We start from the raw sequence: 25,913 nt of genomic DNA on the forward strand, positions 1-25,913 counted from the left end.
TCTTCCAGTTGTGCTGCTATTCTCACTTTAGATGAAGGTTTACAGCACAAAATCGTTTCTCATTAAACAGTTAGCACACGTATTGCCCTATGACAATGGTTAACAACCCCACTACATGTCAACACTGTCCTTAGTCAACTTTGGGTTCCCTATCTCCAGCTTTCCTGTCCCCTTCTGCCTTCTAGTCCTTGTCCCTGGCCTGCTGTGCCTCATTAGTCCTGTTTTGTTTTATGGGGAAGAATAAATTATTTTAAAAAAGTGTCTGGCTTTGCACTTGGGAATAGATGAGAATTAGATAATTTACACCTATTGAGCTCTTACTGCGGGCCAAGTACACGCAGCTGACCTCCTCAGTCTGTGCACCGGCCCTGGAAAATAAGCACTATTATTCGCCCCGCCTTACAGATGGGGGTGCAAGGGCTCAGAGAGGCTGAGTAACTTGCTTAGGGTCACACAGTGAGTAAGTGGTGAATCCTGGAGTTGAAGCCGGGAAAGTTGACTCCTCAAGCTTCTCAGCGGCAGGGCACAATCACGCATCTCTTATTACCAGCTCCCAGCCCAGGGCTTGGCACAGAGCAGGCACTCTGGAAGTCTTCAGGGAATGAATGGATGAGAGTGCTGTGGGTGACTCAGCTCAGCTCTGCACACAGCTGTTCTGATTGCTGCCTTTAAATGCAGTCTAGAAGCTGCTCTGCCTACTCCCCAGACTCCTGAACTTGGACATCCACCTGCTGGCGCACCATGTCCATCTGGATGGCTGTTGACTGTCTCAAACCGAGCCTGGCCAAACTGACTCTGGAGTCCTGTGCCCTGTCCCGAGATGTGTCCTCTCCCAGCCTCCTGTCTCAGCCACAGCGGCAGGGCCACACAGACGTTTGATTCCACTTTTGCCCTCGCCTCTGACATCTCATCCATCAGCAAGTCCCATCGGCTCTGATTTCAAAACATATTCTGAATTCAGCCACTTCTCATCACCTCCACAACTGCCATCCCGGACGGAGCCCCCAACATCTCAGGCCCAGACCCATGAGGTGGTCTCCTAACTGGTCTCCTTGCTTAATCTAGCCCACCTCTATTCCCTGTAACACGATCTCTACTTAGCAGCCAGAAAGATTTTTAATTAGAGTGTTAATCAGGTCATGTCAACCCCTGGTTAAAACCAGGGCTTCCAACCCATTCATTCAGGTTCAAACTCCAGCTGAGAATTTGCATTTCTAACGAGTTCCCAGGTGATGCTAACGCTGCTGGTTAGGGACCAATTCTAAGAACTACTAGTACAGCAGTGGTTCTCAAAATTTATACTACATGAGAATCACCTGGGATCTTGTTAAAATGTCGATTCTGATTCAGTATATGTGGGGTGGACATGCAAATTCTCAGCAGGGGTTTGAACCAGAATAACCAGTTCGAAGCCCTGGTGAAAACATCCATGGCTTGCCAACTATTGTAGAATAAAATCCAAACTCTGTACTAGCCCATAGGGTCCTGCATGACCCGGCCCCTGCCTACATCCCTGACGCCTCTCCTCCTGCCCCCGTCTCACTCCTGACGCTCCAGGCACACTGACCTGGCTGGCCCCCACTGTAGGCCCCTGCACTAGTCCCCCGCTCAGCGTGGAGGAAAGACTGTCCCTAGATCTTCGAATGGCTGCTTTCTCCTCTTCAGTGGGGACCCTTCACTTTGTTCCCTCCCCTTGAATCTGGGTACACCTTTCTAACTGCCTTGGCTGAGTTTGCTGGAAGTGACTTCTGAGGCCTTGCCGTCAAGATACCGTGCCTTTCTGTCTTGTTCTCTTGGGACAGCAGTTCTTGGAAGTCAGCTGCCATGCCGTAAGGAAGTCCCACCAGCCCATGGCAAAGACCACGTGGAGAGGCTGCGCGTAAGTGCTCTGGCCAACAGCCAACACGAACCACTAACAAGAGTGAAGACGCTTGCAAGTGATCCCGCTCTGCCATCCTCACCCCCAGCCTCCGAGTCTCCCAGCTGAGGCCCCAACACTGTGGAACAGAGACAAGCTGTCCCTGCTGTGCCCTGTCTGAATTCCTGACCCACAAAACCCAGGGAGGGAATAAAAGGGTGTTTTATGCCACTAAGTGCGGGTGGTTTTCCTGCAGTGATAGTAACTGGAATGCCACCCTAGCTGTCACCGTCCCCTCCATCACTCTCTACCACATTATTTTGTTTTATTATTTTTCCAATGCATTTGACCTGACCTTACGTTACTGCATGATATGCTTACTTGTTTGTTCACCCCGCCACCACTTAAGCAAGGGGGCGCTGCTGGTTTGGTTCCCCAGTGGTGGCATACGGCGGGGCCTCGGAACACCTTCGCTGAACAAATAAATGGGTGGACGCTAAGTGGAAGGCTCAAGCCTAGCACTCTCCACCTTTCATTACGTGTAAATCGTTCCGACTTTCTCACAAACCTGGGCACCCTGTGTGCCAGCACGGAGGTTAGCTGGGTGAGAGGGCATTCACGGGCTATGAGGCACGTTTACAAATCGACGTGTTCATTCTACAGGTATTTATGAAACACTTATGTCATGCCAGACATTACACAGGCTGTGAGGAAGATGGATGGAGCAGACAGACTCTGCTTCCAGGGGTAAGAAGACAGGATTCCAACACCGAACTATGATGGGTGTGTACAATGTGGCGTAGGTCCAAGAGCACTTCAGGGTAAGGGAGAGACTCGGGTTGGGTCTTGAAGGATGGGTAGGAGGTAACCAGGGAGCAGCGCATGAACAGCGGAGATGTGTGGAGGGGCTGTCTGGGTTTAAGAAAGGCTGGGCCAGGGGCACTGGTGGGCCAGGGTGAGAAGTGGAGGCAGAAGTAGGCAGGGCCCTGGCCTGAGTGGCCTCATGAGTCGGTGGGCTGTGAGCCAGGAGCTCATGTAGAAGCGGTGGAAGCCATAGAGCAGGGGCCTGAAAAAGCAGGGCTCCACGTGCTTGGCTGGGGAAGGACCCAAGGGAAGCTCCAGTGCTATTTGAGGCTCCTGCCCAGAGCGGCAAGCTCTTCCTTTGGTCAAGGGAGGCAGAATAGGCTTTGGGGAGGTGGCACCCCTGAGGCGACCTCTCTGGAGTGAGGGGTGCCCTCTTGCCCTCTAGCACACCCCTCACCAGTCAGGCCTGGCAGGTTCTGGATGCCCTCAGTGACTCCCAGACTCACTCCCAGGGGCAGGTGGTACATATCTAACACGCCACGACAGAGAGCCCCTCCTTGAACCCGCTAGCCTCCCAGAGTTGGTGCTGTTATGGGCGCTGCAGGGGAGGGGTGGGTATGGGGGCCCTGGCTCCCCAGGCTCAGGACTGTCAAAGGCACAGACCTGGGCTCTGGTTCCAGCTGTGCCACTTACTGGCGATCTGACCTTATGCAGGTCACGTCCCCGCCCTGAGCCTCAGTTTCCTCGTTTGTAAAAAGGGGACATGGATGGCTTTGACCTTGGATGAAACGAGAGCATGTGAGTATAATATCTTGGGCAGCTCAGGCCCGGCAGACACCAGACCCAAGTCCACTCATCGCAGATAAGTGGAACTGTCAACCTACATCGGGGCAAGGCTGGGCATATAGTAGGTGCTCAAGCAATGTTAATGGCGGTGGAAGGATCTGGTTAATAAAACAACCCTTCTTCGGGACGTGGCTACAAGGAACTTGTCTTCACTGGGGGTAAACGTGCTGTGAAGCCAGTCTGCAATTCCAACTGTGACAAACTCAAGAAACACAGTTTCAGTAAGTCAAGGTAATGACTGGGGTCGGACAGAACATCTGGATACATGAATTAATGGCTTTAGAGAGAAAGGAGCCTTGCTTTGTGGAGACGGGAAAAAATCACCCACTGCTGGTTTTAATTTAAGATGAAAAAAAATCTTATTCTATTAGCCTAAATATTGCTCTTATGCCCAATGTCATGGAGTTTGGAATAATATTTTTCAAACAGAACTACTGCTATTTCAAGTAATTACAATGCTGAAAGTCGTCATTTGGGGTTGAGCAAGGGTCTCATTTTGGTTTCAACTCCCTCTGGTGTCATTTTTTGTTATATTTGAGAAATTCCTCAATAAAGATGTCAAGGAGAGAGCAGGTTTCACTCCCGGGAGGACAGAGTTGGCCCCCTTCCAGGACACAGTCACAGGCGAACTATCTCCACAAGAAAATAGCCTCATTCATGGGAAAGAAAAGAAAAGGTTCAACTGTGAAAACCTGGGCAAGAAAATAACTCTCAAGCCATCAGCCTCATTTCTGCTCATTACGCTGGAACTCTTTTCAAGCTGTGTAATTTACTTCCTTCCGTGCGACCAGGGTTTCTCTCCAGCCCTCAGCCCTGAGGAATTCTGCAGACAAGACTCCTGACCCAAGCTTCTGGGGACTAAACAACAGAGAGATGCAAACGGCGTCACTGTCCCCAGCAGGTGATGGGTCGTGGGGCAAGGCGGTCAGAACTGCATAGGCGGCGAGATCGAGAACCTTCTGGCAATCAGTCACCCCTGCAGAGGCAGGCTCTGGGCTGCAGTTTCATCAAGGGGCAGAGCCGTGATGCCTGCCGAGGCTCAGCGGCTGGCTTACATGACAAAGCTGACTGGTTGTGAGCAATAGGGAGTGGTGGGGATTGAGGCAGACGGGAGAGCAGCACACCCTCCAAAGGGGGCAGCCGCAGTGCAGCCCCTACCAGTTGCTGCCGGTACCACACTCAGACGAGGGGCAGAGGTGCCCCTGGGCTGGGCCCCACGTTTAGACCCTACGCTGCTACCCTGTGGCTGAGTAAGGAATAAGGAGTCCACAGGACCAAGGGGTCATGTGTGCTTGGAACACACATCCACCCTTCCAGACCCTAAAATTCCCTGCCCAAATAGTCCTGAGCCTGTTCATTCTTGGAAGACCAGACATCACTCAGCCCAAGCAGTAGCAAAAGGCTGGCTGCTTGTGGGGCCTTTGGCCAGAGCCTGACCATCCAGGTAAAGGTGTCCACGGGCATGCGAGCAGTGGCATCTTTAGGGTTGGCGTCATCCAGTGTGATAACTCATGGTGTCACCCCCGCCATGGACCTCCTCCTGTACCAGACCATACAGAATTCTTAGTAATGTTTTCTGTACTGATGTTACTCGTAGATAGTAATTTCCGTATATCATTCCTCGTTTTCCTTTAATTACTGCTTCCTTCTCAAAAAAGTTAGTGATATAGATTCACAAATACTAATTACCTAATACTGTAGCTAAAATACCAGAAAATTCGACAAAACCAGTGACTATAAAAATACTGGCAGCAACGAAAACAGCAGCGCGTGCAGACGAAACCACGTGATTTGAAGCTTCATTCTAATTGGGTAATAATGACAGATCTCACGGGAGTGCACTGGAAGGTCAAACAGGAACTTAGCATAGAGTTTTAGCCTTGAAGGTATATTGATATATGGAAGCTGGGCTGATGAAAAATGTTTTTGTTGTTATAACTAACTACAGGGATATTTTTATAGACAGTCATTTTGGTGTTACCCCTCTGACAGTGTCACCTGGCGTGGTCCACAACCCCCACCACCCCCTAGTGATGTCACTATGTGCAAGGTTCCTTGTGGTGTGGGATGGAGCTGGGGAACGAAATACTTTCTGGCACAAAACTGCAAGGAATCCTAGAATTCTACATTCAAGCCTGGCCTTCAGGTCGTTAACCAGGTGCTGTGGAGTCAATACCGACTCACAGTGACGCCATGTGTATCATAGGAGAACTATGCTCCATAGGGTTTTCAGTGGCTGAGTTTTGGGAAGCAGACTGCCAGGCTTTTCTTCCAACGTGCCTCTGGGTGGACTTGAACCTCCAACCTTTTGGTTAGCACCTGAGCACATTAACCATTTGCACCACCCAGGGACTACTCCAGATCATTAAGAAGGAATATTTGTTAAGGTAGAAAAAGAATATATTCTAGTTCTGGGAGCTGCTAAAAACTCCTAAATATTTAGACATACGGGTGGTGGGTGGGCCTCCGTGTATACTCTTGCCCCAGGTGCCACAAATATCAGGGGCCAGCTGACAGTGGCCAAGCAGGAAGGACGCTGGAAATGTCAATTTTTATGTGACAGCCCTCATTTTTTTTTTATTGTTGTGCTTTAAGTGAAAGTTTACAATTCAAGTTAGTCTCTCATATAAAAATTTATACACACATTGTTATGTGACTCTTGTTGCTCTCCCTGTACTGTGACAGCACACTCTTCCTTTCCACCCCGGATTTCCCATGTCCATTCAACCAGCTCCTGACGCTCTCTGCCTTCTTATCTCACCTCCGGACAGGAGCTGCACATTTAGACTCATGTATCTACTTGAGCTAAGAAGCATATTCTTCACGAGTATCTTTTTATGTCCCAAAGTCCAGTCCAATCTTTGTCGGAAGAGCTGGTCTCGAGAATGGTTTTAGTTTTGGGCTAACAGAGTCCGGGGGCCATGTCTTCCGGGGTCCCTCCAGTCTCAATCAAACCATTAAGTCTGGGCTTTTTACTAGAATTTGAGTTCTGCACCCCACTCTTCTTCTGCTCTAACAGGGACTCATTGTTGTGTTCCCTGTCAGGGTGGTCACTGATGGTAGCCGGGCACCATCTAGTTCTTCTGGTCTCAGGCGATGAAGTCTCTGGTTCATGTGGCCCTTTCTGTCTCTTGGGCTAGTACTTTCCTTGTGTCTATGGTGTTCTTCATTCTCCTTTACTCTGGGTGGGTTGGGACCAACTGATGCATCTTAGATGACCGCTCGCCAGCTTTTAAGACCCCAGATGCCAGTCACCAAAGTGGGACATCCCTCATTTTTAAAAGACGACAAATAATACAATCATCGTCATCATCATCAACAACAGCACTATGAGGAAAAGCAAACATGTTTGCAGGCCGGAGGAGGACTATGGGCTGGCAGCTCGAAACCTCTGCCACCACGTGACGCCCACACATGGCATTTGTTCAGAATTTCGCATTGGTACATCCAGCTCTCCACACCTATTTCCACATTTAATTGTCTTATCAAGCCTCTGAGACAGAAATTCCGGACACATTTCATAGTCTGAGGAACTGAAGCTGGGAGGGTTTGAAGAACTGGCCCCACATTATACAACTCATGAGTGGTAGCACCAGAATTGAGGGTCTTTAAGCTCCAAGCCCAGCAGACTCTTGCGTGATTCGTTTCAGCCAACGTTTATCAAGCCTCCGTGATCCGACACTGTACCAGGCACTTTAGTTTCATGGACAAGGGAGCCGTGGCCCCTACAGTTCAACCAGCTAGCCTGAGGCCACACGGTCAGGCTGGCGTGGAGCTGGTTAGAATCCAGGTCTGCGTTCTCTAGCGCTGCAGCTTTGTCTCTAGTGCTAGAGATGTGTTTGTTGGGGAGGGTCTGCCCTCAACTAAAAGCAGAGGAGCAATAGCAAGAGTCTTCTCTTGGCTGCCATCTGTGTAAATCAGAGGCACGTGAAGTTGCATTCTGTCCTCGGAGGCAGTGGGGGAGACTCACCCGATTCTTTTAAAGTAATCAGTGTAAAAAGGATTACTGTGAAAACAATGTTGTTGAAACAGAGGCTGGACTTCACCGTTTCTCTGGTGACTGGTGGGGTCGGGCGCTGGAGGCACTGGGCATACCCGCTGCAGCCAAGAACGTACAAACAGGTGGTTCTGCCCAGGAAGGAGTACTGTAGCTGGAAGGCGAGCCACGTGTGTCAGACACGCCCCAGGGAGTGCGGACAGCGGGCTCTGGCCCCACCAGGTCATGGCGGTCAAACCATCCCACCTCAGTACATCTCGTCTGGAAGTTTTTGACAAGACTGATGCCCGTTATGTTTTAAGGGCTCAGTGCCAGGTGTTCCTCTAGATGTTTTACATCCGTGATCTCACTGGATCCACACGAGGACCCTATGAGACACGGATGATGGATCCCATTTGACAGGTGAGCAAACTGAGGCACAGAGAAGTGAAGTGATTGGCCAAAGCTCACACAGCGTATAACTAACTGACAGAGCCAGGATTTGAGCCCAGGGCTGGCAGTTCCCAAGCTCTGTCCTCTCGACCCCTGGGTGATACTGCCGCTTTGAGCTGGCTGTCCCACGGGACCATTAGTGGTTAAGCACTCAGCTGCTAACTGAAAGGTTGGTGGTTCAAACCCACCAGCCGCTCCATGGGAGAAAGATGTGGCAGTCTGCTTCCACAGAGATTTACAGCTTTGAATACTCTATGGGGCAGTTCTACTCTGTCCTACAGGGTCGCTATGAGTCGGAATCGACTGGACAGCACGCAACCACACCTATCTTACCAAGCATGATGTCCTATTTGTTTACCACGATGAAAAATTAGGGAATAAATAATATCCCAGGCCACAGGGACTGTCAGCTCATTACATTGCCCCCACCCTTCACTGACCATTCAGTTACCGGAAGGCACTCTCACCCTCATCTGATAAAAGGGGAGACAACCGGGAGAGCTGAGTGCGCAGGATCCAGGAGCTGACACTTGTTCAGTACCAGGCCTGGCGCCGGCGACAGTCAGTGTTGTACACTCCCAGTGCTTCACAGTGCAACCAAACCTCTGCCACCGCGGAGGTCCACGCCCCCATCCCTCCTCACACCTGAGCCCGGCCTCACAGCACTCCGCACAGGCTGTGGTCTCCCCCAGCAAACTTCTCCTAGCCTTCGGAGAGCCTGCTTAATGCCACCTCCTCTTTGAAGCCCTCCAGGGAGTCAGCCACTTCTACCCCTACCTTCAGCCCAGAGGCAGTTCTTCACAGGTCCCTTGGAGTAGCAGTAGCTTGCTGTTCAGACCTGAGCTTTAGCACTTATTCTGGGTGTAACGACACATCCACAGATCTGTTTCCCATAACAAGCTCGTCTGAGATCCAACATGCATTAAACAGAAACGAGCAGGGAAATCTGAAGCTAATACAACCACTCTGAGGAAGAGTTCCAGAGCACTCCGGACCTTGGCCCCCTACACCACGCACCAGCAAGGCTGCGGGCCCAGTGCGAGTCTTGAAGCCCTTTTAGGAAGCACTGCAGTGAAAGCCATAAAAAACTGAATAATCCTTTGACCCTGTAGTGCCACTACCGGGAAGCGTTCCCCAGGATACAACTGGGAAAACTAGGGGGAAAGTTTTATGCCCAGAGTCCTCTCTGGATTCTGATGGTAAGAAAAACAAAACAAAAACAAATAAACAAAAAAACATACTCAATGTTCAACCACAAAGTGGTGGCCAAGTCCCTAGAGTATTAGCGATGCCTCTTTGTTGACTACTTAGCACCTACTAAGCGCCAGCACTTCACCCACACTCTGCCATTTCATCCTCACGTACAACCTGATGACACAGGTAGCACCATTAGCCCCACTTCACAGGGGGGAAGACTGAGGCTCAGAGAGCATGATGACAGTAACAGCTCCTCGCGTTGAGTGCCAGGCTCGCTTCTCAGTGCTAGTTGGAAATTATCTTAGTTACTGCTCACAAGAGCCCTGTGAGGCAGCTGCTCTGACAACCTCCTTTAACCAGTGAGGTCCAGAGAAGTTAAGTCACATATCCATGGCATGCTCCTGACGAATCCACGCTTGTATCCCCGGTGACTGTTTTGGGTCACTCAGCAGCCGGTGGCCCCAGAGGGCTTAGGATCCACATACTGTCTACCGTGAGATGCCCTTCCTCTGCTACAGACTTTGAAGCACCTCTGTGTAGCCACTTGTCAGATGACCACTGTCAGCATCACTTGTGCAGTACTGAGCCTGTTGTACAGCACAATCTCACCTCATCTGACCCAACTCTGACAATGGTAGCAGCCCAAACCAAACCCATTGCCACTGAGTCGATTCCAACTCATAGTGACCCTATAGGACAGAGTAGAACTGCCCCCTGTGGTTTCTAAGGAGCAGCTGGTGGATTTGAATTGCTAACCTTTTGGTTAGCAGCAGAACGCTTAACCACTGCACCACCAGGGCTGCTTGGCAGCAACAGGGGCCTCATAAAAATGCCTGGAGTACACTTGATGTTAATGGGAAAAGCCAGATACAAAACCAGCCTGACCGTCTGATCAGCACTAGAGTAAAAACACTGGATACAGAGAGAAGAGTGAAAGGACACACACCAGCATCACTAAAAATGGTTTACATTTTTCTTCTCCCTACTCTACATTTTTCCAATTTTATGTGGCAAGCGTCATTACTCTTACAAATTTTATATCACTGTTTTAAATATATATAATTGAATCATGTAAATCTGGAGTTATGTAAGAGTCCTCAAGGAACCAAAGGAAGGCAAGCTTTCTCCAGCTCCCAACTCTGCAAGCCGGAGCTGAGAAACAGGCTAGAGTGGGCCTGGTGGGCAGGGTGGGCCCCGTGGGTAGGCACGACTGCCTCACTCACCCAGGCAGTTGTGTCCGTCGTGTGCCAACATGAAGCCATCAAAGCAGGTGCACCTGTAGTTCCCTGGGATGTTGATGCACTCATGGACACAGCCCCCGTTGAAGTAGTCATTCTCACACTCGTCAATGTCTGCAAAACGAGGGGCAGAGAGGTGTCAGAGGGAGAGCCTGGGGTCCCCCCACCCCCACTGCTGAAGCCACCAGGGCATGCATGGTTAGGGGTGACTCAACAGGTATGTACTAAGGTCCTTGCTGGTGGCTGGGGACCCAACGATTACAAAGATGAAGATCCTAGCTTTGCGGCAAGGCTGGCCACCTCCTTACAGAGCAGGGCCACCTGCTGGGCATGGTGCGGGCAGCTTCCCTACACGATTTCACCCAGCTGTCACCACAGGGAAGAAGGCACAATTCCAGCCCAGATTTGCTTCCCTCAAAAGTCTTTTAACACTAACAGCATGTAGGGATCCTGTCTACGGTCTCTGAGAACTGGTTATCCAGGCTACTTGAAAGCCTCCTAGAAATGGGGAGCTCGTTACTTGTGCAGCAGGGGGAAGCAGGTAAAATTAATTCCACACACGGGCAGAAAAGGCAACCACCACCAAAAAAAAAAGTAACCCCTGAAATGAAAGAAAAGCCCATTTACTCCCCCAAATAGTTTCTTTCCACATCAGCAGCTGAATCCAGAATTTCTACTGCTCCAGTTTCCTTGCTGTAACAAAGGCTTCTGTCTCATAGACAATGGCCAACGGCCTTTGTAAAGGTCACCCTTTTTGCTGTTTTAAGGCTTTTTCAACATTTCACATCAGGAGCCAAAGGGGTATCAGTTCTGGAGCTCCAGAGATTGGAGAGACTTCAGAGACTAACAGGAACACCCCAGTTAACATTCAATGAGCTGCTTCAATGCCCAAGGCCTACTCCCAACACTTGATACGCTCTCATCTCTTCAGTCTGCACACTAACTCAGTGAAATAGGTACTATCATCATCATTTCAATTTTACAAAAGCATTAAAGAAACTAAGGTGCAGGGAGGCTAAAAAGTTGTCAAAGGTCACACACCCAGGAAGTGGTACAAGTGGGATTCGAGCCATACAGTCTGGCTTAGGAGTCCAAGGGAGCCTAATCCCGACCCTAATGGGCCTCTCTGGGAGTGCGAACCATGGCGGTCCCAGGCATAGGGAGACCATGTTAGCAATGGCCTGGGGCGCTAGCTCATCTCACTACCTGGTCTTCAGACTCCCCTGCCCTAACTCATGGGGCTTGCCCACATCAACCAAAACTGGACTTGACCTCCAGAAGTCCCAGGACAAATACAGGCATCAAGGGAACTGCTTCCACACACAGCGGAACCGGAAGTACCCCAGCTAAGTGGAACTGGAAGTGCCTTACAAGGGGAGAAAGCATGGGAAGAAAACTGCCAGGTCAAAGAGGGAGTTTGAGGCTGGGTTCCAGCTACAGAAGCAGAGATGAGGGCAGCCTGGAAAAGAGAGGAAACTGGGGGCAAGCCTGATCACCCCTCAAACGCCTGAGCTGGCACAGGGAGGCACAGAGCTCGCTCTGTCCACACTGGTTCGCAAGGCTGAGCTGTACTCAGTGAGGGGAACTCATGGGGGCCAATTAACTTTCACTAGAAGGAATACCCACCTGGAAGGCAGAGGCTGTCTCACAAGGTAGTGAGCTCCCTGTCTCCAGAGGTGACCAAGCACCGCCTCCACACCTGGCTGCCAGGAACCCTGCTGACCAGAGGGGATAACTGCAGTAAAAGCCGCAGCATCCAAGGTGCAAGAGTACAGAGTCTGGGCTGTGCAGCCCACTCCTGGTGCCCACCAATCAGCTTGACAAGGGAGGAACAAAGTAGCCTGGATCTCCAAAGGTTCAAGAAACAACTTGCCTGCAGGGGCCATGTGCGTGGGCGATTCTCCAGGGCTGGGAAGCAGATTCAATTCTGCAACTCATCCAGATTGTTTTTAGTATGATATTTAATGCACTTAGGAATTTTAAATAACATTAAAGGAAGATGGAAGATTTTTGTGTTTATGCAAGGGCACACGGATTTATAAAGGCTGAGGGATACTGATCACTTCCCAATTTCTGTTTCTAGCCCTGACCTTTCATCACAGCCCTAGACACACTAATGTAACTGCCTCTGCCCTGGCTCTCTACAAACACTACAAAGGCAAGGCGACCCAACTTCAACTCGCCAACGTTCCTCAGCCCATTCCTCCCTCGGGCTCACCATCTCAGTGAACGCTGTTATCCTTCTGCCTCTCTCCCCACATCTAATCATCCACCACAGGGTGGTTTCTCTACACCCTTAACATGCCCCCAGTCTGCCCATTGGTTGCCCATTCCCACTACCTGTCAGGCTCACCATCACCTCTCACCTGATCTGACCTGGCAGCCCCCTAATAGTTCCCTCCCTCCCTTCATTTAAGCAGGCGACTCAGGGGAAGTTGGCATGTCCCAACCCTGGGAGTGGAGCCTGATCAATCTATTCCAAAGAGCACACGCCGTTGGGGATTAGCATTAATCCCCACTGCTACTGGTCCTGGAGTGAGCACGTGACTTGGGTCAGCTCAATCAGACTGAGGAGAAGAACTTCTATTCCATGCTTTGGTAAAAAGATCCCGTCTCAAACAGTACCTCAGAAGGAAGTATGTAAGCATCCACCCCTGAAACATACATTAATTCTCACAGCAACCTTCTGGAGTAGGTGTTTTAAATCACATTTTATGGTTAAGCAAACTGAAGTGTAGAGAGGTTAGGTAATCACTCAAAGTCACATAGTCGTAAGGCAAGGGTCAGAATAAAGGTCTTTCAGTTGACAAAGACTACGCTCTTTCTAATAAGTTAGAGTGCCATGACATGCAAGACATTGGCCAAGTGCTCTATACATGTTACTTCACCCCTGGTGCATTTATACTGTGCACCAAGAAAGTACTATCCAATCGTCCAAACACCAATTCAGCCATCCATCCTTCCACTCACTCCCTATCCATCCATTCACACACATACACATCCCAACATAGGCCCATCCAGTGACCCGAGTATTCAGACAGACATGCATCCATTCATTCACTCATCCATACAAACACCCATACACTCACCCATTAACCATCCACCACCATCATGATGGATGATTACCCACCCAGCCATCCTTACATTTATCTATTCATGCTAAAATCTATCCATCCAAATATCCAGTTAGCTGACTATCCTTCCATTCATCCAACTGTCTACTCACCCATTTAAATGCTTACTCATCCATCCATTTATCTAGCCAAATGTACACCCATATATCAAACATTCATCTATCCATCCGTTGATCTAAACATTCAGTCAGCCACCCATCCTTCCATTCATCCAAATATGCGTTCACCCATCCTATTGGGCCTAATCATTCATCCGTCTCTTCATTGATCCAAACATCCACCCATCTATCCAAAAATACACACATCCTTCTATCCACTGAAATACCCACTTATCAGTCTATGCAGCCAAAAACATCTACCCATCCATCTATTCAAACTTCATTCACCCACTCATCCATTTCTTTTTTTTAATTTTTTCCCATACAAAAATTTATACATACATTGTTATGTGACTCTAATTGCTCTCTCCATACTGTGACAGCACACTCCTCCTCTCCACCCCTGATTCCCCATGTCCATTCAACCAGCTCCTAAGCCTCTCTGCCTTTCCATCTCACCTCCGGACAGAAGCTGCCTGTTTAGTCTCTTATATCTACTCGAGCCAAGAGGCACACACCTCACGAGTATCACTTTATGTCCCACAGTCCAGTCCAATCCCTGTCTGAAGAGTTGGCCTTGGAAATTGTTTTAGTTCTGGGCCGACAGAGAATCCAGGGGCCATGCTTTCTGGGGTTCCTCCAGTCTCAGTCAGACCATTAAGTCTGGTCTTCTTACTAGAATTCGCCACTCACCCATTTCTTCAAACCCATTCAAATAACTTATAAAATACATACAATAAGATTTTCAGAGAGAAGAAAAAGTTAGGACAAACGAAAAAAAAAACACAAGGATTTAAGAATAAGATAAAGCCAGTGACAGTATGCAGAAATACATTAGTAAAGTTTGGCACAATTACAAAAGGGAGGCCACAAATATGGCTCTGAGCTTCCTAGAAGCCAAGGCAAAGAAGGAAACACAATTGGTTACAGATTCACTGCATCCAGAAAATGCAATTTAACAAGCTCCTTTTCTGGTGGCGAAGCTGGTGGAGAAGTCTGAAAAAAAAAAGTCTCTTCTGTGATTAGGATAATTATACACCCCAACTGGCCTGGCATTGTTGTTGTTGGGTGTAATTATTAACAGCACCCTTTCCACTAACAAAATGATAAATTATTTGATCACTATACCCATAAGAAGGAGCTCTGGTGCTGCAGTGGTTAAAGCACTCGGTTGCTAATCAAAAGGTTGGCAGTTAGAACCCACCAGTCGCTCTGCAGGAGAAAGATGTGGCAGTCTGCTTCTGTAAAAATTACAGCCTTAGAAACCCTATGGGGGCAGTTCTACTCTGTCCTAGAGGGTCACTATGAGTCAGAAATCGACTCGACGGCAATGGGTCTGGTTTTGTTTTTTTTATACCCATAAGGCATTATAAAGAGCACTGAATAGTCAATAAAACAATTCTTGCCTTTTTTCCCCCTTGACTCCTCAAAGGGCAGGTCACAGTAGATGCCACTTGTGTGAGGATGTGCATTATAAGCTTCTTTTCCCTTAATTCATCCCCAAAGAGTTTCCCTAAGTCTGAGAAACAACCAACGCCTCCAATACCAAGGCTAGAAATGCTCTCGCAGGCTTCCGAGGCCAGCCGGCCTTACCTCCCCATGCCCTGGATGGAAGATGTCCGCTCACAAGCCGAACCCTACCCCCTGATTTTCTGTTTGTGCCTTGAATGTTCGTTTTTTTTAATCTCATGAGCTTCCTCCTTTAATGCATAAGAGAGAAACACACAAACCAACCAACCAAAAATTCTCTGCCAGAGCAAGTGTATTTGTTATTGTCAAAACACAGCTGGGAACCGCCACCCCGGAGGAGGCTCCACCAGCCCTCCAGGCGCCCAGCATGCCCAGACCGCGCTCTTGAAGGCCAGAAAATGATGAACAGGAGACGTGGTGGGAGGGGGTGGAGGAATGGATGGGGCAGAGCAGAGCTCTCTGGAAGTTTAATCTTTTTTTTTTAGGGTTTCTTTTTATGTTGTGCTTGAGGTGAAAGTTAACAGAGCAAATTACTTTCTCGTTAAACATTAAACAATTAATACACAAATTGTTTTGTGACATTGGTTGCCAACCTCGCAATGTGTCAACACTCTCCCCTTCTCCACCCCAGGTTCCCATTTCCATTTGTCCAGTTCTCCTGTCCCTTCCTGCCTTCTCGTCTTTGCTTTTGGGCTAGTGTACCCATTGAGTCTAGTATACGTGATTGAACTACGAACACGTTCCTCCTGTTATTGTTTGCCCTGTTGTTAGGTGGCCTCAAGTCGGTTCCATCTCATAGCGACCCTATATACAACAAACCAAAACACTGCCCGGTCCTTCGCCATCCTCACAATCGTTGTAATGCTTGAGCTCATTGTTTCAGCCACTGTACCAATCCATCTTGTTGAGAGTCTTCCCCTTTTTCACTGACTTTCTACTTTACCAAGCATGACGTCCTTCTCTGGGGACTGGTCCCTTCTGATAACATGTCCAAAATATGTGAGACGTAGCTCCCCCATCCCTGCTTCTAAGAAGCATTCTGGCTGTACTTCTTCCAAGACAGATTTGTTCCTTCTTTTGGCAGTCCATGATGTATTCAGTATTCTTTGCCAACACCATAACTCAAAGGCGTCAAAATTCTTCTTCAGTCTTCCTTATTCGTTGTCCAGCTTTTGCATGCATATGAAGCAATTGAAAACACTATGGGTTGGGTCAGGCCCCCCTTAGTCTTCAAGGTGACATCTTTGCTTTTCAACACATTAAAGAGATCTTTTGTAGCAGATTTGCCCAATGCAATGCCATCTTTTGATTTCTTGACTGCTGCTTCCAAGGGTGTTGATTGTGGATCCGAGTAAAATGAAATCCTTGACAACTTTAATCTTTTCTCTGTTTATCATGATGTTGCTTGTTGGACAGTTGTGAGGATTTTTTTCTTTATGTTGTGGTGTAATCCATACTGAAGGCTGTAGTCCTTGATCTTCATCAGTAAGTGCTTCAAGTCCTCTTCACTTTCAGCAAGCAAGGTGGTGTCATCTGCATATCGCAGGTTGTTAACGAGTCCTCCTCCAATCCTGATGTCCCATTCTTCGTCATATAGTCCAGCTTTTCAGATTATTTGCTCAGTATACAGACTGAATAGGTATGGTGAAAGGATACAACCTTGATGCACAATTAAGTATTCTGGAATTCCCATTATTTGTAATGTTATCCATAATTTGTTATGATCCCCACAGTCGAATGCCTTTGCATAGCCAATAAAACACAAGTAAACCTCTTTCTGGTATTCTCTGCTTTCAGCCAGGATCCGTCTGACATCAGCAATGATATCCCTGGTTCCATGTCCTCTTCTGAATACGGCTTGAATTTCTGGCAGTTCCCTGTTGATGTACTGCTGCAGCCGCTTTTGAGTGATCTTCAGCAAAATTTTACTTGTGTGTGATATTAATGATCTTGTTGATAATTTATGCATTTGGTTTCATCACCTTTCTTTGGAATTGGCATAAATATGGATCTCTTCCAGTGTGTTGGCCAGATAGCTGTTTTCCAAATTTCTTGCCATAGATGAGTGCGCACTTCCAGTGCTGCATTTGTTTGTTGAAACATCTCAGTTGGTATTCCATCAATCGGAACCTTGTTTTTCACCATTGCCTTCAGTCCAGCTTGGACCTCTTCCTTCAGTACCATCGGGTCTTGATCATATGCTACCTCCTGAAACGGTTGAATGTCCACCAATTCTTTTTGGTATAGTGACTCTGTATTCCTTCCATCTTCTTTTGATGCTTCCTGCATCATTTAATATTTTCCCCATAGAATCTGTCACTATTGGAACTCAGTGCTTGAATTTTTTCTTCAATTCTCTCAGCTTGAGAAATGCCGAACGTGTTCTTCCCTTTTGGTTTTCTATCTCCAGGTCTTTGCACATTTCATTATAATACTTTGTTTTCTCGAGCCGCCCTTTGAAATCTTCTGTTCAGCTCTTTTACTTCATCATTCAAATACCAACAGGGTCACCCACGGTGGACAGGTTTCAGCGGAGCTTCCAGACTAAGACAGACTAGGACGAAAGACCCAGTGGTCTACTTCTGAACAGAATTAGCCAGTGAAAACCTTATGAATAGCAGTAGAACATTGTTTGATATAATGCCGGAGGATGAGCCCCCCCCCAAGATGGAAGGTACTCGAAATACAACTGGGGAAGAGCTGTCTCCTCGAAGTAGAGTTGACCTTAATAATGTGGATGGAGTCAAGCTTTCGGTACCTTCATTTGCTGATGCGGCATGACTCAAAATAAGAAGAAACAGCTGCAAACATCCATTAATAATTGGAATTTGGAATGTACGAAGTATGAATCTAGGAGAATTGGAAATCATCAAAAATAAAATGGAATGCATAAAAGTCAATATCCTAGGCATTAGTGAGCTGAAATGGACTAGTCTTGGTCATTTTGAATCGGACGACTATATGGTCTACTAATGCTGGGAATGACAACTTAAAGAGGAATGGCGTTGCATTCATCGTCAAAAAGAACATTTCAAGATTCATCCTGAAGTACAACGCTGTCAGCGATAGGATAATATCCATACGACCACAAGGAAGAACAGTTAATAAGACTATTATTTAAATTTGCGCACCAACCGCTGAGGCCAAAGAAGAAGAAATTGAAGATTTTTAGCAACTTCTGCAGTCTGAAATTGATTGAACATGCAATCAGGATGCATTGATAATTACTGGTGATTGGAATGCAAAAGTTAGAAACAAAGAAGGAGGATCGATAGTTGGAAAATATGGCCTCGGTGATAAAATGATGCAGGAGATCGCATGATAGAATTTTGCAAGACCAGTGACTTCTTCATCACAAATACCTTTTTTCACCAATGTAAATGGCGACTATACACGTGGACCTCGCCAGATGGAATACACAGGAAGCAAATCGACTACATCTGTGGAAAGAGACCATGGAAAAGCTCAATATCATCAGTCAGAACAAGGCCAGGGGCCGACTGTGAAACAGACCATCAATTGCTTATCCGCAAGTTCAAGTTGAAACTGAAGAAAATTAGAACAAGTCCACAAAAGTCAAAGTATGACCTTGACTATATCCCACCTGAATTTAGACACCATCTCAAGAACAGGTTTGATGCGTTGAATACTAATAACCGAAGAACAGGCAAGCTGTGGAATGACATCAAGGACTTTATACATGAAGAAAGCAAGAGGTCATTAAAAAGACAGGAAAGAAAGAAAAGACCAAAACGGATGTCAGAAGAGACTCGGAAACTTGCTCTTGAACATTGAGTAGCTAAATAAAAGGAAAAAATGATGAAGTAAAAGAGCTAAACAGAAGATTTCAAAGGGCAGCTAGAGAAGACAAAGTAAATTATTATAATGACATGTGCAAAGAGCTGGAGTTAGAAAACCAAAAGGGAAGAACACACTCAGCATTTCTGAAGCTAAAAGAACTGAAGAAAAAATTTAAGCCTCAAGCTGCAATACTGAAGGATTCTATGGGGAAAATATCAAACGACGCAGGAAGCATCCAAAGATGGAAGGAATACAGAGTCACTGTTCCAGAAAGAATTGGTCGACCTTCAACCATTTCAGGAGGTAGCATATGATGAGGAACCGATGGTACTGAAGGAAGAAGTTCAAGCTGCACTGAAGACATGGGCGAAAAACAAGGCTCCAGGAATTGACGGAATGCCAACTGAGATGTTTCAACAAACAATGCAGCCCTGGAAGCGCTCACTCGTCTATGCCAAGAAATTTGGAAGACAGCTACCTGGCCAACCAACTGGAAGAGATCCATATTTGTGCCTATTCCCAAGAAAGGCAATTCAACCCAGTATGGAAATTATCCAACAATATCATTAATATCACACACAAGTAAAATTTTGCTGAAGATCACTCAAAAGCGGCTGCAGCAATATGTCAACAGGGAACTGCCAGAAATTCAGGCCGTAGTCAGAAGGGGACGTGGAACTAGGGATATCATTGCTGATGTCAGATGGATCCTGGCTGGAAGCAGGTAATACTAGAAAGATATTTTATTGACTATGCAAAGGCATTCGACTGTGGGGATCATAACAAATAATGGATAACAATCTCGAAGAATGAGAATTCGAGAACACTTAATTGTGTTCATGAGGAACCTGTATACAGATCAAGAGGCAGTCGTTTGAACAGAACAAGGGGATACTGTGTGGTTTAAAGTCAGGAAAGGTGTGTGTCAGGATTGTATCCTTTCACCATACTTATTCAATCTGTATGCTGAGCAAATAATCTGAGAAGCTGGACTCTGTGAAGAAGAAAGGGGCATCAGAATTGGAGGAAGACTCATTAACAACCTGTGATATGCAGATGACACCACCTTGCTTGCTGAAAGTGAAGAGGACTTGAAGCACTTACTGATGAAGATCAAAGATCACAGACTTCAGTATGGATTACACCTCAACATAAAGAAAAAAATCCTCACAACTCGACCAATGAACAACATCATGATAAAGAGAAAAAAGATGGAAATCATCAAGGGTTTCATTTTACTCGGATCCACAATCAACATCCATGGAAGCAGCAGTCAAGAATCAAAAGATGCATTGCACCGGGCAAATCTGCTGCAAAAGACCTCTTCAAAGTGTTGAAAAGCAAAGATGTCACCTTGAAGACTAAGGGGGGCCTGACCCAAGCCATGGTGTTTTCAGTTGCCTCATATGCATGTGAAAGCTGGATGATGAATAAGGAAGACTGAAAAAGAATTCACGCCTTTGAATTGTGGTGTTGGCAAAGAATATTGAATATACCGTGGACTGCTAAAACAGTGAACAAATCTGTCTTGGAAGAAGTACAACCAGAATGCTCCTTAGAAGCAAGGATGGTGAGACTTCATCTCATGTACTTTGGACATGTTCTCAGGAAGGATCAGTCCCTGGAGAAGGACATCATGCTTGGGAAAGTAGAGGGTCAGCGAAAAAGAAGAAGACCCTCAACGAGATGGATTGACACAGTGGCTGCAACCGTGGGCTCAAGCATAACATCGATTGTGAGGATGGCGCAGGACTATGCAGTGTTTCATTCTGTTGTATGTAGGGTCGCTGTAGGACGGAACTGACTCGATGGCACCTAACAACAACAATAACAAAAGCGTGAGGTGGGCCCCTGGCTGTGCAGGCAAGTGCTTGGGCACGTGTCGTGTCGTAGCCCACACCTGGCCCAGAACCTTCATCCCTTTGCTGCCCGGCAAACGCTGACTGCCGACCTGGGACCAGCCTAAACATCACCTCTCAGCTGCTGGCCTGGCACGCCGTCTCTGGCTCCTGCACGTTCTCAGGACGCTCATTACCTACGAATCCCATGCTGTGAGTCTGTCCCACCCACTCCTGAGCCTCGCCCCTGTGGGCTTGGGGCTAGCACAGACCAGAGTCTCCATGGGATTGTGCTGAAGATGTGACATCGTGCCTCTGCCTATGTCTGAGGACACTTGCAATGGGCAGTGGCCTGATCGGCAGAGTGCCAGGGCCAACAAGATAAGGCCATGGCATACTCCAGGGGCGGACCAGCCAAGGGGACGCTATCATCCTGCCAGAGGGCACCCCTTGGGCCACCCAGCAAGCTTCTCGGAAATGGATGTCTTCTGAGGGTGGAGGAGGAGGGAGAGTGGGATCCTGGGGCATCACTGCCAGCTCCATGCCAGGCCCTGGGGAAAAGCTTCTGTGACCTTGACCTTCATCACAGCCTAGCAAGCGGGTGTGACTGTTGCTCCCATTTTACTGATGAGGAGACTAAAGCATAGCACGGCCGAGAATCTTGCCCCCAGCCCGCAGCCAGTCGCTACGTTCATCGGAGCCGCAACCCCAGTGTGCATGAAATGAGTATTTTTTTCAAAGTATTTCATGCTCCTGTGCATGATTATATATTTTTAATTCCAAAGTTGAGGGGTGGCGGCAGGGACGGTTCATACGCACGGAGAAAAATAGGCAGCCCCAAAAGGCCGGGCCGAAGATAAGTTAAACGGCTCGTCTGTGTACCCCTGACCCTCCCCCAGTCAGATTTTTTTTCTTCTTAATAAAAGCTCAATTCCCAACAGAAGACAGCTCCCAACATCCAATATAGCAGAGAAAAACAGAACGGCAAACTGCTCATTATGGGATTTTTAAAAGTTCTACTTTTTCTACATTAAAAGGCAGCACGCACGCAATCCTGTAAATGTGGTTACGTGCCAACAATACTGGTTTGGAACCCAAACGGGATGAGTTTATCTATTTTTTTCATTTAATTCAAAGTTGATTCTCGCTGCCCCATAAAACATGTATTTAGTCTGTGGTGCCTAGGTTCTAGAAAATTCTACTGCAATGAGTCAGAGTTCCTTCTCATTTTATTTGAATACTATTTTAGGGCATTGTCCTAAAAATCAGGACCGACTGGGGAATGTTCTGAAAGTGAGGATTTTTAAAGCACCCTTTACCCTCCACTCTTGGAGATCATTACTGAAAATGTCTTCTCATTTCCCCTTGAAAATGGCATTTTGTGTGACATTCCTTGTGGCAGTGAAGGTTAAATGCTGCAATAAAGCCCCTGTTCCTGGCTGGGCTGCCAGGGCTGTCTTCACCTTTGTCTGGGCGCTGTAGGAGAAAGCAGGCCCTTCTTAGATCAGGCATTCATTCTCTGGGAGATGTATGGCTTAGGAAGTTGAGTCTTTATTGATGAATAAATCTTAATCTGGTTTGTTGGCTAATTACGCTCCCGGGAAGGTAGTTTCTTGGGGGCTGCCTCGCAGGAAGGATTAAGCCCGCTGTCTCTGGTGGCACAGGGTTAAGCTCTGGGTTCGTAATGACTGAGTAATGAAACCCACTCTCTGTGGGCCCCTGGCATCCATCAATCAGGTTTCGCTTCTACCGAGACAATGCCAGAAGTAGGCCCAGCAGTTAATTACGGGAAGGGTCAAAGGTCACGCAAAACCAACTCACATCTATATACTTTTTCATTCCTAACTGCACACAATGACCGTGGCTCAGCCGGAGGGTGGGAAGGCGCACCCTGTGAGCCAAGAGAAGCTGCTCAGTGACCTCTCTGTGCGCCCCACATGGTTTCAGGCCCCCACACTTCTGCTCCTGCTGGCCCCTCTGCCAGGAGCGCCTTCCCCTCCATGAACACCCACTCATGCTCCCAGCCGTGGGCCAGCATCACCCCCTCCACGAAGCCTTTGCCGATCTCCTGGTAGACATGATCCTTCCACCCTCTGGGCCCCACGGCTCTCTCTGAACCCAAACTAAAAAACACACCCACTGCTAACAAGCCGATTCCAACTCAGGGCAACCCCACGTGTGTTGGAGTAGAACTGCTTTATAGGGTTTTCTTGGCTGTAATCTTTACAGAAGCAGATCGCCAGGCGTTTCTTTCACAGTGCTGCTGGGTGGATTTGAACTGCCCACCTTTAGACTGCAATCAAGTGCAAACCGCTTTCACCACCCAGGGACCTACAATCCGAACAGAGGCTACGATTACTCTCGCTTGCTTCTGTGTGTGGCCTTCAAGGCTGTGAGTTCCTTGGGGGCAAGGACCGCAGCCTGTTCAGCTTGAGCCTCAGAACCCGGCTGAGTGTGTACAACAAAAGTCTGCTGAACGTTGAGTGTGTGAATGGTCCTCCTGCTCACAGACTCTGGGTGCAGACCCCCAACAGTGTGCCAGGCTATGTGTGGCCTTTCCCGTACGACAACCCTGAAAGGTGGGCTCCAGCATCTCCATTTCACAGCGAAGGAAACTGAGGCTCAGAGAGGTTCTCTGCCCTGCTCAAGGTCACACAGCAGACACAGGGGAGCCAGGAATTGAGCCAGGTAGCCTGACTTCAATTCATTGCTGTCTCAGTTACATAGGACCACATACTGTTTGATTCCATTTCTACGAAGTGTCCCAAATAGGCAAAACTATTGAGACAGTGCTATGGATTGAATCACGTCCCCCCAAAATACGTGTTGTAAATCCTAACCCCCATACCGCTGGTTATAATCTCATTTGGGAATGGGTTTTCTTTGTTATGTTAATGAGGTAGTCTTGAGTCAATCTCTTGAGATATAAAGGAGCAGAATAAGCAAGCAGCGAGCAAGCAAAGATGAGGAAGAGAGACACCACACCACGTGAAGACCACCAAGGGGTCAAGAAACAGAAGTTGAAAAGAGACGAGGACCTTCCCCAAGAGCCGACGGACACACAGAGAGTCTTCCCCTAGCGCTGGCGCACTGAATTTGAACTTCTAGCCTCCTGAACTGTGAGAAAATAAATTTCTGTTTGGTAAAGCCACCAACCTGTGGTGTTTCTGTTATAGCAGTGCCAGGTAACTCAGACAGACAGAAAGTAGATTAGTGGCTTTCTGTGGGGGAGGGGAGGGTGGATGGCTAAGGGGTGCGGGGTTTCTTTTGGGGATAATAAAAGGTTCTAAGCTTGATCGTGGTAGTGGGTGCACAGCTCTGTGAACATACTAAAAGCCACTGAATTTACACTTTAGGTGGGTGAATGGTATGGTATGTTGATTATATCTCAATAAATGAGCTTGAAAAAACAAGTTTATGCCACCAGCACCTTGGCTGGATCTCCAGGGCTCTGCTATAAGGATGCTTGCTAGGAGCCGACCTCAAATGCCACCTGTGCAGCTCTGGGTAATGGTGGGATTTGTTGTTCTCAAGAACCAGGGGGATTTCCCTATCAAACCAAAATGGCGAGGACCAGTTAATTCTTTCCTCTTTCACTCAAAAATGCTCTGAACCTTCCCTGGGGGCTGCTCCTGGGTTACAATGTCAGATCTAATTAGTACCGAAGCAATGTGGCCAAAGGAAGCCTGACCCATTGGAAGGTTTGAGAGGGAAGTGAGGAAGGACCCTCTGTCGGCCCTGAGGAAGGCCCCACCACCCCTTCTGCCAATTACTGGTCTGCTCATTCTTTTGTCCCCTTAGCAACGAAGGCCTCCCCACTCCACCTTATTTCTGTCTAGTGGATTCCGACTCATAGTGACCCTACTGGACAGAGCAGAACTACCCCAGGCCCCCACAAACTGCAGGCCTGAGGCGCTGCTCCACTGGTTCAGCCACCTCTGAACTCACAAGAGGAGGACCATCAGGAGCAGGAAGTGGCCACAAAACCCAGGCTGCCGCTTAGAGTTGGGAAGCTGGGTCCTGGAGCTCCTCCAATCCACCCCCCTGGATTTTACAAAGGGGCAACCGAGGCCCAGAGGCATACCGAGGACCCCACCTTGTCACAAGCCAGCAGCCGGCAGCAACTTGAATCCCAGGCCTGCTCGGGCTTCTTCCTGCTGAGATCGGCGATAGGCGGGGCCTGAGCTAACCTGGTGCGGTTTGTTTCCTTCTCCTTCCCTCCAAATCCCTGGTGGAGTCTCTCTCCAATAGTAACAAAAGTAGCAGCAGCAGCAGCAACAACTCCTCAGGAGGAACCACCTTCACAGCAAAAGGCTTACTCCTCACTAAACCCGGGCTGTCGCTGTTATTGTTAGCTACCATTGAGTTGTCCAGACTCATGGCAACCCCACGTGACAGAGCAGAACTGCTCCATAGGGTTTTCCTGGCTGCAATCTTTACAGGAATAGATGGCCAGGCCTTTCTTCTGCAGAACCGATGGGTGGGTTTGAATTGGCAACCTTTCGGTTAGCAGCCAATTACAAACCACCTGCGTGCCAGAGCTCCTTATAGATCAGGTGGGAAGGTCTGAATTGTTACTCCCCATTCTCACAGATGGAGAAACTGAGGCTCAGAGAGTTTCAGTGACTTTCAGGATCACCTATTAAGTAGCAAATGTGGCTCCAGTCCATACTCCCTAACCTTGTACAATCGCCCAGAGGTCTCCCCACATCTCGGTGAGTAGAGGACCAGGACCCGCCGTCCTCAATGAGGACCAAGCCACCTCCTTGCCTTCTTCCCTCCTTCCCCGCCAACGCCTGCCCCGCCAGGCCCCTTGGCCTCAGCCCGGACCCTGGCCACATGGAGCTGCCAGCCTGGAGCACAAGAAGGGCCTAGACACAGAGGAACACAGCCTCGTACGAGGCTGGCCTCGCCGCCAATGGGACGGAGGGCACAGCTGGCTAACAGGGTCCTTCCGCAGCCTACTTGCTGCCCGAGACTGAGCCAGCGTCAGCGCCCCCAGACTCCTTCTGCACCATGGCCAGGAGCCCCCTGAAGAAGGAGCTGCCCACACAGGAGTTCAAGGGGGCCTTGGATCTCCTAGCCCCACCCCTCAATTTTGCAGTCGGGACATTAGGGCCCAGGTCACACAGGGCTGGAACCCAGGTCTCAGGGACTTCTCCACTCCCATACCTGGCATTTCAGTCTCTCAGAGGGGCAG

At 48.2% G+C, this 25,913-nt stretch overlaps 1 protein-coding gene across 1 annotated transcript in view; it reads right to left on the reverse strand.

The window, feature by feature from the left end:
• Positions 1 to 25,913, reverse strand: part of SCUBE1 (signal peptide, CUB domain and EGF like domain containing 1) — a 153,491-nt gene that overhangs the window by 116,316 nt on the left and 11,262 nt on the right. The window contains exon 2 of the mRNA XM_004379994.1: positions 10,358 to 10,486. Within this exon, the coding sequence (XP_004380051.1) occupies positions 10,358 to 10,388 (31 nt within the window). The 5' untranslated portion in view covers positions 10,389 to 10,486. The remainder of the gene's footprint in view (positions 1 to 10,357; positions 10,487 to 25,913) is intronic.

This window comes from Trichechus manatus, unplaced genomic scaffold (assembly GCF_000243295.1).
Source record: "Trichechus manatus latirostris isolate Lorelei unplaced genomic scaffold, TriManLat1.0 scaffold00069, whole genome shotgun sequence".
Lineage (NCBI taxonomy): Eukaryota > Metazoa > Chordata > Mammalia > Sirenia > Trichechidae > Trichechus > Trichechus manatus.